The sequence below is a fragment of the Engraulis encrasicolus genome, chromosome 24, assembly GCF_034702125.1.
Source record: "Engraulis encrasicolus isolate BLACKSEA-1 chromosome 24, IST_EnEncr_1.0, whole genome shotgun sequence".
NCBI lineage: Eukaryota > Metazoa > Chordata > Actinopteri > Clupeiformes > Engraulidae > Engraulis > Engraulis encrasicolus.
In genome coordinates this window covers 14,158,711-14,177,269 of record NC_085880.1, presented here as the reverse complement: position 1 = coordinate 14,177,269, position 18,559 = coordinate 14,158,711, and the positions used below count along the sequence as shown (strand labels likewise).

The 18,559-nt window shown below is 40.9% G+C and overlaps 1 protein-coding gene across 1 annotated transcript in view; it reads right to left on the bottom strand.

The window, feature by feature from the left end:
- The window catches only part of LOC134441676 (proteoglycan 4-like), a 49,849-nt gene that overhangs the window by 9,599 nt on the left and 21,691 nt on the right, over positions 1–18,559 (bottom strand). The window contains exons 7-8 of the mRNA XM_063192070.1: positions 12,443–12,565; positions 1,337–1,447 (exon numbers count right to left, since the gene is read on the bottom strand). Coding sequence (XP_063048140.1) covers positions 1,337–1,447; positions 12,443–12,565 — 234 coding nt within the window. The remainder of the gene's footprint in view (positions 1–1,336; positions 1,448–12,442; positions 12,566–18,559) is intronic.

The following is an 18,559-nucleotide window of genomic DNA, read 5'->3' as shown; positions in this document are numbered from 1 at the left end:
AGAAATTGAGTAACTGAGCTTTTTCTTGAAATTTATACGCTTGGGGAAAAGTGCAGAATATACTGTATGCTATTCTGATATGTCATACCATAGAATAAGCTACCTGCCAAATTGGCTAGTGACACTGAAATTGTTACCAGCCACAGCCAAGTTTTACCAGCATTTGGCCGGTTGGCAGGTGCCAGTGTCAAGCCCTGGCATGTGTCTGCTGCTTGTGTGCCCTACAGACCGTGTGGGTACTTCAGGACCTCGGACAGCACCACATACTACCAGGGCAGCATCTTTTCAGTATAGGTGCCGTCTTTATCCCATGTTATAGGCCTTCTTTAATACTTGTACGACAAAGTTCTCTGTGTGTCTGTCTTTCTGTCTCTGTGTGTGTGTGATCAGAGCTTCATGTCTTACTTTGGCATGTTTGCTTAAGCGAGGGTGCCTACCGGGCTGTCACCTGTTTGCCTTTTACGTTAAGACATGCTTCACAGGACACGCTTTACATGTATCCTTGGCCATCTGCTCCTGCATTAGGAGCGTGCCTGAACTGTTTGTTTTTCATGTCAGCAAAGGCACAGGCGGCATTGTTGGGCCTACTTATACAACAGCTAGTTTTATTGCTGCACACTACACATTCACTAATCTAAATAGTCTACGTTTATTAACTAGTGCCAGAAATCACCCCCAAAACTCCCAAATATTCTAATTATTTCAAGGTACACTGTGCAGGAACTGGTCAAAAAAGGTACTGCAACTATGCTGCTCATTGAAACTGGGCTGCCTATTGCCAAATTTGATCTTTACATGAACGTTTACAAAGTAGTAAACTAATATATTTTAGTATGGCCGAAGTACAGTGATTTTTGCAGCTAAAATGCCTATTTGGCATTTTAGCTGCCATGGAGAACAGCCCACTTTTCATGCATGAAAAGTGCAATTTTCCCAATCATAATGAATACTTAGAATTTGATGGTGGTGGTAAGTATTCATGAAAAAGGTAACATTAGAGAATGGGTAGCATGACTTCTGGAAATAAACAACTAAAAATCTTACATAGTGTAACTTTAAATGTTTTCTTAATTTATTTTATGTTTTGCATCTTCCTGTTTTTATCCTTTTTTGCCAGTCATGTCCTTATTTTTCATTTCATTTGTGGTGTTCTTTTTCTTCAATGAAGGACATTGAATTGCATGTGTATATGAAATGTGCTAAACAAATAAAATTGTCTTGCCTGGCCGTGTGTGTGTGTGTGTGTGTGTGTGTGTGTGTGTGTGTGTGTGTGTGTGTGTGTGTGTGTGTGTGTGTGTGTGTGTGTGTGTGTGTGTGTGTGTGTGTGTGTGTTCACCTTTGAGGAATTAGGACGTGTCTTGATGATGACTCCATGCAGGAAGTCGGGGTCCACCTGCCATGTTCTTCCAGGAGCCACCTTCACATCTGTGGCAACCTCATCCTTTTTCTGGAACCCACACAAACACACTAGATATATCATGCAGTTATACACACACATGATACACATTATATACTACGCATGCACGCATGGCACGGATTGCACGGAAATCTGAAACCGTACGGTTGGCATGTCACTGTACGGGGCGTGTGTGCGCTGCACGGTGTGCACGGTTCAAGAAAGAAAAAGAACAGACGAAAAACAGAAACCAGCGAGGACGACAATTAAAATCATACTATTTTCAGAAGTATATAAAAGACACAGACTACATAGGATATTGAGAGTGTGGAAAGCCTGATTCTGTCAGCCAAATGAAAGGCATTGGAACACAGCATGCATGAGCTGACGACAGATCAAGTGCAAGTGCAGGTCCAGCAATCTCTCTCTCCCTCTCCGCGTTAGCCCAAGTGACTGGCCCCAGTATTTATTCTGACCAATCTAAATGAAATGAACATGACTTAACCAAAAATGACAGATTAGCAGAACAAAGTAGTCTATACCTAAGGTGACTTACACGTTACAGTAGTGTATATCAACGTGACCTTGAAGCTGGGCATTCCGGACGGCAAAAATCAACATTGAAACAGATTCATGATGGGCCGTCCTTCCTGCAATCAACTGTAGGCCTAATTATGCTGCCAGTTAAACCCTGATGGAATGATGAATGAGGACTCTGTGATGGTAACGTTAACGTTTATGTTAAGGTTAACGTTAATGTTTACTGAACCTTCCGACCATATGCTACAGGGTGAAAACTGTAACCAAAATGAAGTTTGACTGTTTTAACAGTAGACTCAGCTTCACAGAAATTTGGTGAAATATTCTTGTGAATACCTACAAAAAATCTTTTTCAACCTTTCTTTTCCTTTCAACTATTCTTCTAACTTTCGTTTTATTTTGACACTGCAAATGTGTTATAGTATGTAATATTTGAAGCTTGTTAAAATCATGTATATATGTCCTCTTTCAGTAACGTCACCTTGTTAGGTTCAAGTCAAATTCAACTTACCAATGATTACATTATAATTATAATGTGTATATTTGCATAGGCTATAATATTTCCAGTGCATTATGGGTATTCCATGTCAATTCACATGCCTTCCCCACATGACCCTCTACGATTTACCCGATATCTCACATACAGGTACTTTATGATGTCAATTGAAAGAATACCAAGTATTAGCACCCTACGTCTAACGGTTGCGGAGATGAAGCCCTCCAAAGTTGGGGTGCCACGCCCACCTTTCAAGCCTGTGAATTGCATACAAAATTTACAAGCAGATTTTGACACCTCTGATTTTAGTTTGAAGGAAGATACAGGCCTAAAAATTACAATGCCCCCTAAATATGACCCTGTCTACCAGATGATGTACTTACAAATAGCATGCCTTGATTATTTTTGGCTATATTAAGCCTTAAAAACTGAATTTGTGAAAAGCGTGATGAAGAGTCTTGCCATTTTGGGATTCCAGATCTTGGAAACTAGGTATGCTTTAGGAGTTATAATTGATTTTCCATCATATTTGGGAACTGTACAGTGTATTCCAAAAAAAGTAGGGCACTCAGACTTTTAATGATGGAATAGGAGGGACTCAAAAACAGCTTTTGACAAAATGACCTTACAGTACCCTCTACTTCAGGCCTCAAATTAACCAAGTGGGCACTTGATGACTGGAACGCCCTTTTAACCCCATGTACAGTAGCACTGTATTAAACATTCAAGCTTGGAAAAACTTTGTTTTTCAAAGTTCTTCATATTAATCTTGGCCTTCAAAGTATATGTTTTTGTCTATGTCTTATCACAGTGTCTGTTTTGTCTGCTGCCATCTTCTGGTCAAAAAGCGCAAAAACGGTGTAATGTAAGAAAACAAAAGGGGCTGTAAAATCTTGCCCATAATTTACCAATAAAGTAGCCTAGAAATCTAGACGCCCCTAGGGGTTAAGCTCGCTAGGCTACCAATAAAGCACTTTAATTCTACAGTATATTGCTATATATTAATTTTGATTTTAACGAGCATTATGCAGAATGTTCAATCATGATTATATTTCTACCAGGACACCCCCACCCCCATGGTAGAAATGTAGTGCAGGGTGTGGCCATCTTGGGACTGGCATCATGATTGAGCATTAAGCAGTCAAATTATTTAAACTATAAATATTCATCATGCTTGTTAAAATCATAATTGGTATATAGCAATATACTGTATAATAATTACAGTGCTTTATTGATAAATTATGGGCAAGATTTTCCAGCCCCTTTTGTTTTCCTACATTACGCTGTTGTTACTTTTCTAGACCAGCAGATGGCCGCAGACAAAACAGACACTGTGATAAGATATAGAGAAAAACATATACTTTGAAGGCCAAGATTAATATGAAGAACTTTGAAAAACAAAGTTTTTTTAAGCTTGAATGTTTGATACAGTGCTACTGTACATGGGGTTAAAAGGGCGTTCCAGTCATCAAGTGCCCACATGGTTAATTTGAGGCCTGAAGTAGAGGGTACTGTAAGGTCATTTTGTCCCAATATTTGTTAAAGTCTGAGCGCCCCACATTTTTTGGAATACACTGTACAGTTCCCAAATATGATGGAAAATCAATTATAACTCCCAACACATACCTAGTTTCCAAGATCTGGAACCCTAAAATGGCAAGACTCTTCAACACGCGTTTCCCAAATTCAGTTTTTAAGGCTTAATATAACCAAAAATAATCAAGGCATGCCATCTGTAAGTACAGCATCTGGTAGACAGGGTTATATGGTATCTTGGAACGACATCTTGGAAAAATTCCAATCAGGCTTTAGAGCTAACCATAGCACTGAAACAGCACTAATCAAAATAATAAGTGATCTTAGGCTCAGCACTGCTGCTAACAAAGTATCAGCACTTGTACTCCTCGACCTCAGTGCAGCCTTTGACACGATAGACCATAACATACTAATTGACCGCCTTGAATCTTGGGTAGGACTGTCCGGCCACGTCTTAAAGTGGTTCAAAACATATATTACAGGAAGGCAGTTTTTTTGTCACCATCGGAGAATACGTCTCCAACAAGTATGATGTGCCTTTTGGAGTTGCTCAGGGTAGTTACTTGGGTCCTCTCCTCTTCTCTCTCTATATGTTGCCCTGAGCTCCATCATCAGAGAGCACAATGTTGATGTTCATAGCTATGCCGATGACACACAATTATATATCTCTGTTGAGCCTAGCCAAACCACTGCCATTCATGCCTTGACTAAATGCATGTCTGCCATCACAGATTGGATTAACAGTAACTTCTTAAAATTAAATGAGGATACAACTGAAGTGTTGCTCATTGGGCCTAAGAAAAAACGTGCAGAACTCCACTCAAGCCTAGGTGACCTAAGCATGCACATTAAAGATAAGGTGACTAGCCTAGGTGTGGTCATAGACTCGGATTTGAGCTTTGAGCCTCACATCAACAAGATAACAAAATCTGCTTTTTTCCATCTTAGAAATGTCAACAAAGTGCGCGGCTTGGCCCCCCGACAAGACGCCGAAAAACGTACTCATGCCTTTGTCACCAGTAGGCCAGACTACTGTAATGCTCTCTTCTCTGGTCTGCCAAAAAAAATTAATTGACAAATTGCAACTCATTCAAAATTCTGCCGCAAGAATCCTAACAAGAACCAGCATGAGAGAGCACATCACTCCTGTCTTGGCAGACCTGCACTGGTTACCTGTCTCATACAGAATCGACTTTAAAGGGACACTCCACCCATTTTGCATTAGGCTTTCCATTGATAGACACCCAGTCATACTTTTGAATGGTCTTTCAAAAATCTCTCAATTCCCCCTGAGATTGGAGAAATCCACATTTATCTCTTAACACTTCCTATGTCAATGATGTAAAAATGGTCATTTTGCATCATCGACATAGGAAGTGTAAGAGAGGTGGATTTCTGTTGAGACTACAAGCCTTTTTCCCACCTTTTCAACCCCGCCCATAGGGGGTTGGACCTAATGCTCTAACAGACCTATCACAGATCAGTGTCCCAGTGCTTTTGAAATCACTGGCATTGAGGCTCCAGTAAGCAGTGTTGCCAGATTGGGCTGTTTCCCACCCAATTGGGCTGCTTGGGATGGCTGTCTGCGGGTAAAAATGCCTTTTACAGGAAAACTCGCCCAATCTTTCCCATCGACATCAATAGAATTGGGCGGGATTTAGTGCTTCCAGGCGGGTTTTGAGCATTTTTTGGGCTGGAAATCATCAGCCTCATCTGGCAACACTGCCAGTAAGTCACTGGCATAGCTGGAAAGGAGAAGCTGGAGCACACTGCAGCTTATTTTTCAAGACTTTATTTTGTGCACACACCCGACCAACGTTTCGGTGTTGCTACACCTTCTTCAGAGTCAAATGATAGCAAGAGAGAGACACACATTTCAGGACTTAACATTCACAGGTGATCCCACTTGGTTTGGCTAAATTGGTCTCATCTCATTGCAGGTAATTGGCCCCACCCCCCAACACCAGGACAAGATTGCAGACAAGGAGGAGACAGAGAGGCTTTGTGGAAAGGCATTTTGGATTCATACTCTAAATTCAGTGGAGCCTCAGGGCATAAATGAGGAACACAATATGTCTTGCTCTCTGTAACAAATTGTTCCAGCATCGCGGCTGTGGTCTTCTAATAATTGTAGCTGTGGTTTTATTGACAATGTTCTTTGTGTATTGTTTTTTTTTCACTTTTTTATTTTGTTTTGGGAAGTTGGCAAGCTGTCTAATTGTCTACAATCTTGTCCTGGTGTTGGGGGGTGGGGTCAATTACCTGCAATGAGATCAGACCAATTTAGCCAAACCAATTAGGATCACCTGTGAATGTCAAGTCTTGAAATGTGTGTCTCTCTCTTGCTATCATTTGACTCTGAAGAAGGTGTAGCAACACAGAAACGTTGGTCGCGTGTGTGCACAAAATAAAGTCTTGAAAACTAAGCTGCAGTGTGCTCCAGCTTCTCCTTTCCAGCTATGCCAGTGACTTACTGCCCAGGTGAAAAAGTGGTTCAATTTAGTACAATAAAAGCACGACTGAAGTGTACTTAGCATGTTAAAAGCGCACTCACACTTTTTGTGCTAAGAAAAAGTATGTTTACAATATGCTTATTTAAAGTGTACTTAAAATTAGATGTAATTAAGTTGCTCTCAAAGAAAGTACACTTTGCGAACCATACATAAAGTGCACTTAGAAGATGTTTGGCTAAAGTGTATTTAGAGGAATATACTAATAGTGTTCTAATAGTGAACTTACTAAAAGTGTATTTTTTAATAACATATTGCAATTGCACTTTTTTTAAGTGCACTTTGATTATACTTCACCCAAGTGACTTCGAAGTGTGATTTTCTATAGTGCGCTTTAAAGTAAATCACTTTAACATATTGGAAGTATACTTTTTCTAAGTGCACCATGATTGTGCTTCATCCAAATATATTCAAAGTGTGCTTACACAAAGTGCATTTACCCATCATGCATCATCATGCATGTACCATCATGCAATGCACTTCTTGGAGCTAAATTTCTCAAACAGAAATCCATTAACCTCTAAGGAATATCCTTGGTTTGCATGAAAATATTACTCATTGTTATATTCTGCATTCATTGTAGGAGTTTTAACATTTTAAAGTGGTACACAAAAAATGGCCATGTTCCCACCGTCATTATGATGGTCACGTATATGTTCTGGTATATATAGACTCACACTTCCCATGATGTCATGGTGAGAGGTGAGTTGGAACTAGTTGTTCAAACAAAGAATCAAGGGTCACCATTTGTGATCAATTCAAATGATCAACTACAGGAAGGTGGAACAAGAATGAAATAAAGTGAAATGTGTATCTGAAATCTCTGTAACAACGCAATGATTGTAAATGTCAGTCGTGCTAGGCATGCATACTGTATCACTACTGTGACATGTGGCTGTCTGTAATGTACAAGCTCTGAGAACCAGCATGGATTGTAGTATTACACTTATATTATTCGTTGTATTTGGGAGTGTACTGTAAATATACTTCAAGCATACCTGTAATATATTTAAAATAATTAATATGATATACTTTTTACATACTTAAAATGTTCCAATGTAGTCCAAAGAAGCATGAAGTTAATATACTTTTATTGTACTTCTAGTAACAATAATATGTTATAGAAGTGTACTCAAGCACACTTAATGCCATACGAATGCATGAAAAGCGTGTTTGGAGCATACTTTCAAAAGTATGCTTGTAGTGCACTTAAAGTTGTCCAAAAGCGGTGCCAATTTAGCATCCTCAGTGTGCTGCAAGTGTGCTGAAGTACTGCTTTAGTAGTGCTTCAGCGCACTAATAGTGCAATGAAGCGCACTTTAAATCGCCGAAAATAGTACACTTTGTACTAAGTACGGTCAAAAAAAGTACACTTTAAGTATATGGGTTTTTCACCTGGGTGGCAGTGTTGCCAGATGAGGCTGATGATTTCCAGTGATGTCTGTCCCACTGTGATGCACCTGCAAGCAGGGTTGCCAGATGAGGCTGATGATTTCCAGCCCAAAAAATGCTCAAAACCAGCTTAGAAGCTCAAAATCCCGCCCAATTCTATTGATTTCTATGGCTAAAATTGGGCGGGTTTTTCTGCTAAATGCCATTTTTACCCGCACACGACCATCCTAAGCAGCCCAATTGGCGGGAAACAGCCCAATCTGGCAACACTGCCTGCAAGCTGAGGGAGGGATGATGCATAGAGTCCCAAATACCTGGGTGTGGCCTGTGGAACTTGAGCATTGCAGTGCATTATGGGGATTGTTGTCACAAATCCACAAGCACTAAAAAGTCATTTTCTGCCTTTTCTTGGCCAAGAAGGCACCAAATTAGAAATGTATATTACTATTCTATTATACATATGACCCACTTTCAGTAACATATTCATGTCTCCACCGGTGGAATGCCCCTTTAAGATTCTGCTGACAGTATTTAGAGCATTAAATGGACTTGCCCCTAGTTATATCTCTGACATGCGCTCTTTTTATGCCCCTGCTCGAGCTCTGAGATGAGGTCCACTGACGCCAAGCTGCTAAGGACCCCCACTCCCCCGCAAAAGAAGATCGGTGACGCCGCGTTCGGTTGCTATGCGCCCAAGAGATGGAACGCCCTCCCCATCGAGATCCGATCAGCCAGCTCCGTCGACTCCTTCAAGAAGCAGCTGAAGACCCACCTCTTCATCCTTGCCAACTCCTAGCTGCCAAGGCGTCACAGTGTCCCAGCTGCCGCAGCGTCCTTACTGCTCACAACCAGCCCTGGCAGGGTGCTCCCCTAGGTGGCCGCTGGTCTCTGCCTGAGGTTTCTTCCTGACTATAGGGTTTTTTTTCTCAGACCTCACTGAGCTTTTTTCCCCCCCTACAAACTATGATTCAAGCGAAAGGGAGTTTTTCCTCACCCCTGATGCCACCAGGGGCCGCATCTGAGCGCCCAATCTCTGTGTGACTATCTATGACTTATGCTAGGCCCAGCCACTATGGACCTTACGCATCTAAGAATCCTGGTCCTAACCTACGTTGACCTTATGACTCTACATCTATCTCTTCTTCCTCTGCCTTCCTGCTATTTCTGCCTCTCCTCTATACCTCTCCTTTTAAATCCATCTCTAACAATGATGTTTTTTCCCCCCATATGTTAAGCACTTTGAGTTACATACCTTGTATGATACAGTGCTATACAAATACAATTATTATTATTATTATTATTATTATTATTATTATTATTATTATTATTATTATATTGAGGGGCCATGGTGATTTTTAGCAGGGCTTCGAACCGGTTCAAGGAACGAAAACGAAAACCAGGAACTTTTTGTATTTTACAGAGAACAGAAACGAAACCGGAAACGTTATTATTTTTTATGTTCTGGAACGGGAACACTTATTTAAAAATAATGGTAACCAGTTAATACCGATTAATACCGTTCCTCAAACAAAAAAAATAAGTCATTATTTTCCTGCGCACGTTACCATGATGGCTGAGGTTCACGTCCTGTGTGACATCAGACATTCTCTGACTGAATGGAGAGAGAGCTTTAGATTACAAAGTCTTCACTCCACATCTTAATTAAGAGAAACCACTGTCATACAAAAGGACAGAGTTTGCATTGCATTATTGTAAAACATTGCAGGGAAGCGCGTGTAAAGCGCACCGACAATGTTCGGCGTTATTGGGCATCCATGGCCGCTTCAAATACAAACTCACAATGTCCATCATATTGCTCCTCGTGACCCAAGTCAGCGTGGAGTGCACATTTTCATCATTGAGGTTTATTCTCTGCTTCTCCGCTTAGGTCGTCAGTGAAGGACAAAATTCTGGAGGATATTCTTTTCATCCGCTTGAATAAACAGTTTTGAATGTAGGCTGACTCATTTGCACTTCCGTCTTTCTTGGTTAACGTCAGTTAGGCCTATGGGGAGTAATCAGCTGACAGGAACGAAATTAACCGTTCCGAGAACAATATTTTTTGGTTCTAACCGGTTCGGGAACGTCAATTTATTGGTGGAACTCAGAACCGAAAACGTTATAATTCCGTTTCTGTTCGGAACGGAACGTTTGGAAAAAAATAACGGTTCAAAGCCCTGTTTTTAGGCCTGTATCTTCCTTCAAACTAAAACCAGAGGTGTCAAAATCTGCTTGTAAATTTTGTATGCAATTCACAGGCTTGAAAAGTGGGCATGGCACCCCAACTTTGGAGGGCTTAATCTCTGCAACCGTTGGACGTAGGGCGCTTATACTTGGTACTCTTTCAATTGACATCAAAAGGTACCTGTATGTGAGATATCGGGTAAATCGGAGAGGGTCACCTGGGGAGATTCTAGGGAATCATGTGAATTGACATGGCATGACCCCTTATGAGTGATTCTCTAATTTGCCTACACTTTTAAGTCCGTGGATTTTATTTGGCAATTCCATTAACTATTAACTGCATCCAATGATGTTTTGGACATTAGAAAATATTTATCTTTCATATAATACAGAAAGTGTAGACATAGCATTATTTCCCTCAGCAAGAATGAATATTTAATACTGGTTTTGGGCGTTTTCATGCCGTCCTGTTTTCCAAATGTCAGATTCAGTCTTCATATTAGCATGTAAAGAAACTTGTTTTGCCCAAGACGATTGCAAATGTTGATTCACAGTAATCATCACAATATGACAAAACTGTCAGAAAGACCACTGTCCTTTCCATTATACATGAAATTTGCCATTTTGTGTGTGTCCACGAAAACTGTGTTAACCGTGTCACGGTCTGAAACCTCCTCCATAAATCAGTAATGGTTTGGTCTTAGGCCATACGAATAACATCACGTGATGTCATAACCTCTTTGGCAGGATACGGGAAGACTTTTTGGTAAATTTTGAGCTCCATCCTTCCATAATTTAATCCATTCTTTTTCATGTTCTCATAGCGGGAAAATTGCCTGTCAACAGTGTTATCAACATATTCATAAGAATCTGAATTAGAAATCACATGTAGAAAAACACAGATAAAGCATACAGATACATGAATTGATTAAGGTGTTGTGGTGGAACTTCTGAGGTCCTCAGTTAGCACAACACCATAAAAATGTCTGAAATGTCAACGGTGTTACCGTCAATGGTGTTACAATTAAGTATGACAGTCAGGGTTGCCAGATGAGGCTGATGATTTCCAGCCCAAAAAATAATCAAAATCCGCCCTAAAAACCCGCCCAATTCTATTGATTTATATGGCAGTGGGAAGGTTTTTCTGATAGATGCCATTTTTACCTGCACACGGCCATCCTAAGCAGCCCAATTGGGCGAGAACCAGCCCAATCTGGCAACACTGATGACAGTTGAGGAGGAGTATGTTTTTGCCAATTTATATCCATATTGACAGACAAACAAACAAAATAATTTGTGTTCTAGGGAGATGGGTTTGTCTGCTCTGTTTTTTTTCTCCTAAAAAAGTGCCGACTTGTTCCCCTGCACTGTTGACCGTAACACAGTTGAGTTACACCGTTGACTGTTTTGAAAGTGTTTTTGTGCTATTGATCCCTTATGTGTTGGAAAAATCCTATGAACATACACTAGGGATTATCTCTGGAGAAGGAAGTCTTGTGTAAGGAGGGTGACTATATTCAAATCAGACGTTACAGGGATTTATGATGAAAAATGTGTCAGTCTGTATCACACTGACTCATAAAATCCTACTTATGAAGCTCAACAATCACATTTTCTATATCAGTTGCACAGATTAATGACAACATTACTGCTAAGGGACATAAGCATTTTCAAACATATATTGTTTCAACTCTGTAATATTTTTATATATGTTTGAAATGACATAGTATTTGTCCATAACACTGTTGACAAAATAATTAAGCAAATGTTCGCTTTCATTAGAGTATTTATCAAATGATTTAAGATTAAGCTTGGCAATTTGTTTGTTTGGAAACTTAAATATATACACTATGTAAACATCTAGGTCATTTAGTTGAAAAAAATACTGATAATTGACATTTTGCTTTTGCCAAAAGCGTAGGGAAATCGTAGAATCACTCTTATACATTTTAGGCTATTTAAAGAATTTATTTAGTAAACGCACACTGTGTGAGGTGCGCACGGCGGTAGATAGTAAACTTTATGAAAACAATGGTCGTCGCACACTCTGATGAAGGCGTAAGCCGAAACATTGGTATCATTAAATGTACTGCATGAAGCTCTGAGTGTACAATGACCACTGTTTACATAAAGGCTATTTAAAGAGAAAAAAAAGACCCAGAACCGTACAAAACCGAAAACCGTGACCTTGATACTGTGATATGGACTGAATCGTGAGTTTTGTGAATCATGCCACCCTTGACGCACTGGCACACGCACACGCACTGTTAGGAGTAACATGAAGTAAGTATCTCTACTCTACCCACACAACAATGCTGTGCCATCAGTGCTGATAATTACAAAAATAAAAAGTGAAAAACAGATGTTGGATAGAACAATTCCACTGACCTGCTTGAAGACGGTGAAGTGCACCTTGACACCAGGGATGAGGAACTTGCGGCGGCCATAGAAGGATTTGAAGTTGAAGGGAAAACTCTTCAGGTCATCCCGCTGGATGATCCCCTTTGTCTCCTGCATGAGGACATACATGACATGTTGGGCCATGCAATGTTCTTTGAGGACTTTGAATCCCAAAGCTGCACTGTTGCATTGGCCATGGAGGTTATTTGTGAACATGTGTAAAGCTGTACCACACAACCTGTAAGGTCGGCTGCAGCAACCATGCACATTTGCCTTTCACAGCGTCGGAAATTCGGTCACCATTTTTTCAGACCCGTTAGGTCTTCATGGGTTAAGGAACAATATTGCAAGGCTACACTGCTGCATGCCCTGTGACCGTGGTGGGTTATTGGTGAACTTAAGTAGATGGAAACTTGCACAAAACCTGAGAGCCAATTTGTGAGAGGCAATGCAAGCTACTGACGTAGTAGTTCCTGGACAAATGGCTCGTTCAAAATGTCGAGAATCCCAAGAATCCCGACCTAAAACTTGGGGAAAGTGGGCGTGAACATTTGGTGACGCAATGTCAGATCGATATTTCTCGAGGTTGATCTCAGGCGGAAGTATATAACAACGAGTTCCCGAGCTAATGTTTTGTGTGACGACACACGCATCATCAACATGGCACCCATGCATGCAACTGGCATGTAAACAGTATCATAAATGCTAAAATATAATCTTGTAATCACTATCAACAACACCAATTCATGTCATTCAATTGCAGATGCACATATGTCAGTAATGCTGGTCTCTGACTGTTTAATTTAGCCTACTTAAGCTAAAATGATATGTCGTGGATGTGGGGCCTCAAGTGGAGGTGAAAAAAAGAAAAGAGGACCAAAACAAAACACGCATGACTCCCGGCTGTTCCGGGATCTGTGCCTTTCATGCGCCAAAGTCCAGAGCTTGTTTTCTCACGTGATTAGTGTCGTCAGCTGTCTCAAGAGGTCCCGAGCCTGTGAAGGCACCAAAAGTACTCTCCTACCATATTCGACAAAGAGGCTGAGGCGAAGTACGTCTTCAGCAAGTCCTGTATAATCGGTTCTCATTCTTGTAACTGAAACGGAAACATGTTTGCCTTAGGCTACTAGTAGCATGCAATGAATGTGGGGCTGCCTGGTACACTGTATAATCGAAACGCATTGGAAAATCGGTCATGTGACAATTTAGCAAAAGAGGTTGCTGTTCATAATGTTTAGAGTAAAGATTATCACATCAAAAATTAATTTAACCTAATATGTTCATAGATATTGACAATAGGGATGGGCATAATTAACCGATTAACCGATGATTGATCATTAAACATTTAGTCGAAGAAATTAATTTTCGCAGACGAACCGTTAAACAAAAACAAAAACTTGAATGTAGGTCATTAGTGCACGTCCTCAATGCAATGCATTTCGCTGTTACACCTACACAATTTGGGCAGCAGGGGGCAATATCTCACCATCACCATACCCTGGCTTGACTTGTTTGTTACATGCGAGCTTCCATAGAGCGGGCTTTGCCTAACCATGAAGAGGTCTCGGCGAAGTGTGGCGTGGGACCATTTTCGGTTAGAAAATGACAAAGTGTACTGTAATTACTGCAATGTGAATTATAAATACAGTTAATCGACAACGACCATGATGTATCACTTGAACACCGCGCATCCCAGCCTTGTAAAAGACGGCGGTGATTCAGCTCAACCTAGCCTCGCCTCGATGTCTGCACCGTTATGTGCCTTCGTTGTTGGCTCGCAACTTGAAGCCTCCCTCGTTTGCGCATTGCGCACCAATTCAGGTTTAACTTTTATTATTAATCACTTGACACTTGTGTTGTTAATAAAACAAATCCTCGAAGAAAAACATGATGTTTTTGATGTATTTTTGTTATACAGGAGTATAGGGCATGGTGGGCCTAAAAGTGCGCTGTTTTTAATATAAAATTGTTAATGGTTAACCGATTATTAATCATTAATTCTCCAGATGCTCGCTAACTTCAGATATGCAGTGGGCACATTGACAGTAAATAGAATGGACGCCAAATCAACGCTATTTGCCATTCAACGCTATTTGCCATTCAACGCTTTGAAGCCAGATTTGGGAACATTCCAACTTACATTCCACCTTAGCAACGCCAAACGCAGGTGCTGATTGGACAACAACAAGACTTCTAACGGTCAATCAAACAATGTTCTGATGCTCATTGGTCAATTTAACTTTTAATATCTCTCTAAAACAAAACATCACCACAAAAAATCACCACCCTGGTAAGTTGGAGAGCAAGGGGACCTACTAGTTGAGCGAAAAATTATCCCCCTGGAGTGGCATTTAAGGGAGATACAGGGTTTTATGTCTCTCATAGGAATGAATGGGATTTGGACATTTTTTGGTCTTTTTGGGTCCAACCTTGGCTCCAACTTGGCTTCAACAATGAAATAGAATTTTGGCCTCCATTCTATTTACTCTCAATGAGTGGGCACCATAGACACGGGCATTCCTGGCGATGTCATCAGTCCAGTCAGTAGTTTAATGTCTTGTAACAACAAACATCTCCTATACTTCTGGAACAACCTCTTCCCTGTCAAAATAGCATAAGAAGTGTTCGTTTCCGAATCTCTATTTTTTTAATTAACGTACACGCTAACGGCAGTTTTTCTCTCTTTAGTGTCTGCATTGTCAGCCAGTATTACATACAGCCTCACCACTCCCTATTTTTACACATGCCTGCAGTTCACCTAGTGGCCGCTGTCCAGAGAGCGCAGCCCATTCTTTCTTTCCCCCTAGAGTGCAGTACCACCCAGAAGAGTGGAGTCTCTCGTAATATCCTTAAAACATCTCTGGTGTGTTTGAGTCAACGATGCGCATGCATTCATGAGGACGTCGACTCTGAACGGGTCAATACTAAACTAAACAAAAACTGTAGCCTGTGATACTATTTTACTTTACATTTGCTTTAGGATATGGCTTCTGCTCGCTTATCAAACTCTAGGGACTGCGGGGAATGTTTTAATTTGTCCTGGGGGTTGGGTATCTATAAAAACCACAATGCTGTTGCTTTAAAGGGGTATGCCACTATTTTGGGGCTTAATACAGTTAAAATCGTTGGCTTTATAAAGGTGGTGAAGTGTCTTATTTTTCATGTTAAGCGTTGTCTTGCTTTAAGACAAGTTAAAAGAGGGAATATGTCGCTAAGCTAGTGAAAGTCAATGGATCCGTGTAGCATGCAAATGGAGAACTGGACTTATGGGTGCAAAAAATCACAATGCAAGGGTTTTTAGACTGAGGCCGAGAGGGGTGAAGAAAAGGTTACGGCCCAGAGGGGTGAAGAAGAGGTCACATATATAATCCTTGTCAAATAAAATAATGTATATCATATAGAACATGCAGTTTGTATAGCATACAATTGAATCAAATGATAACCATAAGGGTATTTTTCATCTGCAGTCCTTGGACGAGAGTTGACGTTGTAAAGGAAGATGATTAGAATTAAGATATCGTATATAATAACAAAACCATTGCCATGATGGGATAAAGGACACAAAAAACATAACACAAGATAAATGACTAACCATTTCTTAAGAATTAGAAGTACTATGTGTGTGCGTAAGTGCACGAGTGAAGAGACCACAGAGTTGGTAGCAGAGATGTATAGTAACGAAGTAAAAGTAACAAAGTACTGTACTTAAGTACTAAACTGCAGTATCTGTACTTTTTTGAGTAATATTTTTCCCTCATACTTGTACCTTTACTGCACTACATTTTTCTGATGAAACAAATAATTTTACTCCGATATATTTTTCATGTGCTGCTTTCGTTACTCGTTACTCGTTTCTATGCCCGAGCGCTAGATGGCTCTGTCATCACCAGATATGATGGAACGTGTTCACGGTCAGTGGGCGATGCAATGGTAGGGAAATAAAAGCAGATCGCATTCTCGTGCATGTCTTTTGGCGCGGTCAGTGACGCTCAGTTGGCATTGACACTGGCATGTTGGCAAGATGGCTGAGGTAGACGAGGTATCGCCATCAACATCAACGACACCAACCACCTCACATTTCGGCGAGGAGGAGGAGGATGACGGCTGCCATCCCTGGCCCTATTTAGATTCAATGTTCTCCTTTGAGGGACAAAAAGAGAATTCATTATTTGATATTTTAATTTATTTGATCATTTTTTTATGTGCACTTCTGACTTTTGTTTTTTTTTAAATAATACTTGAAGCACAACGAGCTGGTTGGAAGCACTGTTTTAAGCAGTAAAACTACTGCCCTACGTTTTCTTAAAAACTGAACATGTGTTACAAAGCTGTTTTAATAACAAACAATAATGGTATTTGCACTTCATAAGAGACTTATTGTACAGAGCTCTAATAAACCAAATGGTTTTCAAACTTTTGACTGACTTGTTTTACCCCATCTTTTTTTAATGCAGTACTTTTACTTCTACTTCTACTTTTCACTCAAGTAGCAAAACTTGCAATACTTCTACTTGCTTTACTTAAGTACAACACATTTTGAATACTTTTGTCCTTCTACTTGAGTAAGGTATGGAAAGGTTACTTTTGACTTTTACTCAAGTCATTTGACAAGATGATACTGGTACTTCTACTCCACTACTTTTCTCCAGTACTTTATACATCTCTGGTTGGTAGCAGCATTTGTGCCATTAGGCCAGTGTATTTTTTTTACCAACTGTGTCGAGGAAAACTTGTGGAGATCTTATAGAGAGAGATATTTCATTCTAGTTCTTTTCTGGTGTCCATGTGATGTCGGGTGAACGCCCTTTAGGAGACCTTCGAAGTCTTGAGGTTGAGAATTAGTCCCCTTAGCGCTGCAGATGGCGGTAGCGCACGTCTTGTGCAAACACCACAAAAAGAGAAGAGGTAAGAGAGACAACGTCCCCTTAGGAGACCAATTTTTGAGCACACTCCTTTGCATTGGGTGGGCGGGGTTTGACATATCTTCCTCTCTTATACGATTTTTGACGCCCCCTTCGGAGACCCAATTTGAGCACACTCTTTTGTATTAGGTGGGCAGGGTTGGAATCCTCTTTATTAATCTACCCTCTTTTCGCTCTCTGGCATCCTTCTTTGAGCTCTTGACACTTATTTCTTTCTCTCTCTCTGTGTGTATCTGTCTGAGTCTCTGTCTTTTTATCTGGTTCTGTCTCTGTCTCTCTGTTTTCTCTCTCTACCTGATAACCACTCTCAATTGGTTCTAATCATCTGCTCCACTCTACTCTCTGCTTTGCCTAATCACCTTCACCTGTCTCTACTCTGCCGTGCATCTGGGGAGTAAATGAGGGAAAGTGGAGCAGATCATTCACCCATTACCATGTTCTGCATACATCGCCCTCTGTCAGACCCAGGGGGGCAGGATTTGGCTGGTTAGCCGACATCCACTTCGCTCAATGATGATTGGTGGGTACGCGAGTTTAGTGTCTGTGGTTGGGCACCTCCATGTATCCAATGCCCGTCTTCCATATAGCTTTCTGGTCGACCGTAAATCAGTCCATAACGTGGCACGTAATTGGCTGAGTAAACTGTCGGCGGAAATGACTCCATTTTGAAAGCTGTATAAAATGTTCAATTTTGGCTGAATTCACTAGCCTAGCATTTCCCATTGGAATGACTGGAGGCGGGACTTATTCACTCTCTCCAGTTCTTATACTAGCTCCATGGTCTGCCTTCATTCCCCGGATCTCTGACTGCTCTCCAACCCCAGTAATTTTGACCTGCCCTCTGCTTTGCGCTTTCGTCCTGGATTTTCCTTTAACTGTACCCGCTGCCCTGTTTTCACCCGCTGTTGTGTGCACGTTTTCCCTCAGAACTTCCGAACCCTCCAGCTCCCGTGTTCACTTCTCAGTTCTCCGGGGAGCACACTCAGCACTTGGGACCCCTGGAACCCTTGAGACCACTGGAGCCCCGAAACCCCCAAAACCCCTGGAACCCTTGGAACTCCGGAACCCCCAGAACCCTCCAAACCTGGAACCCTTCTCATTTCCCAATCCCCTTTCCCTAATCAATAAAAACCCCTCTGGGGTTCATGAACGCACTTGGTTACTCGTTTGTCCTGTTCCTGAC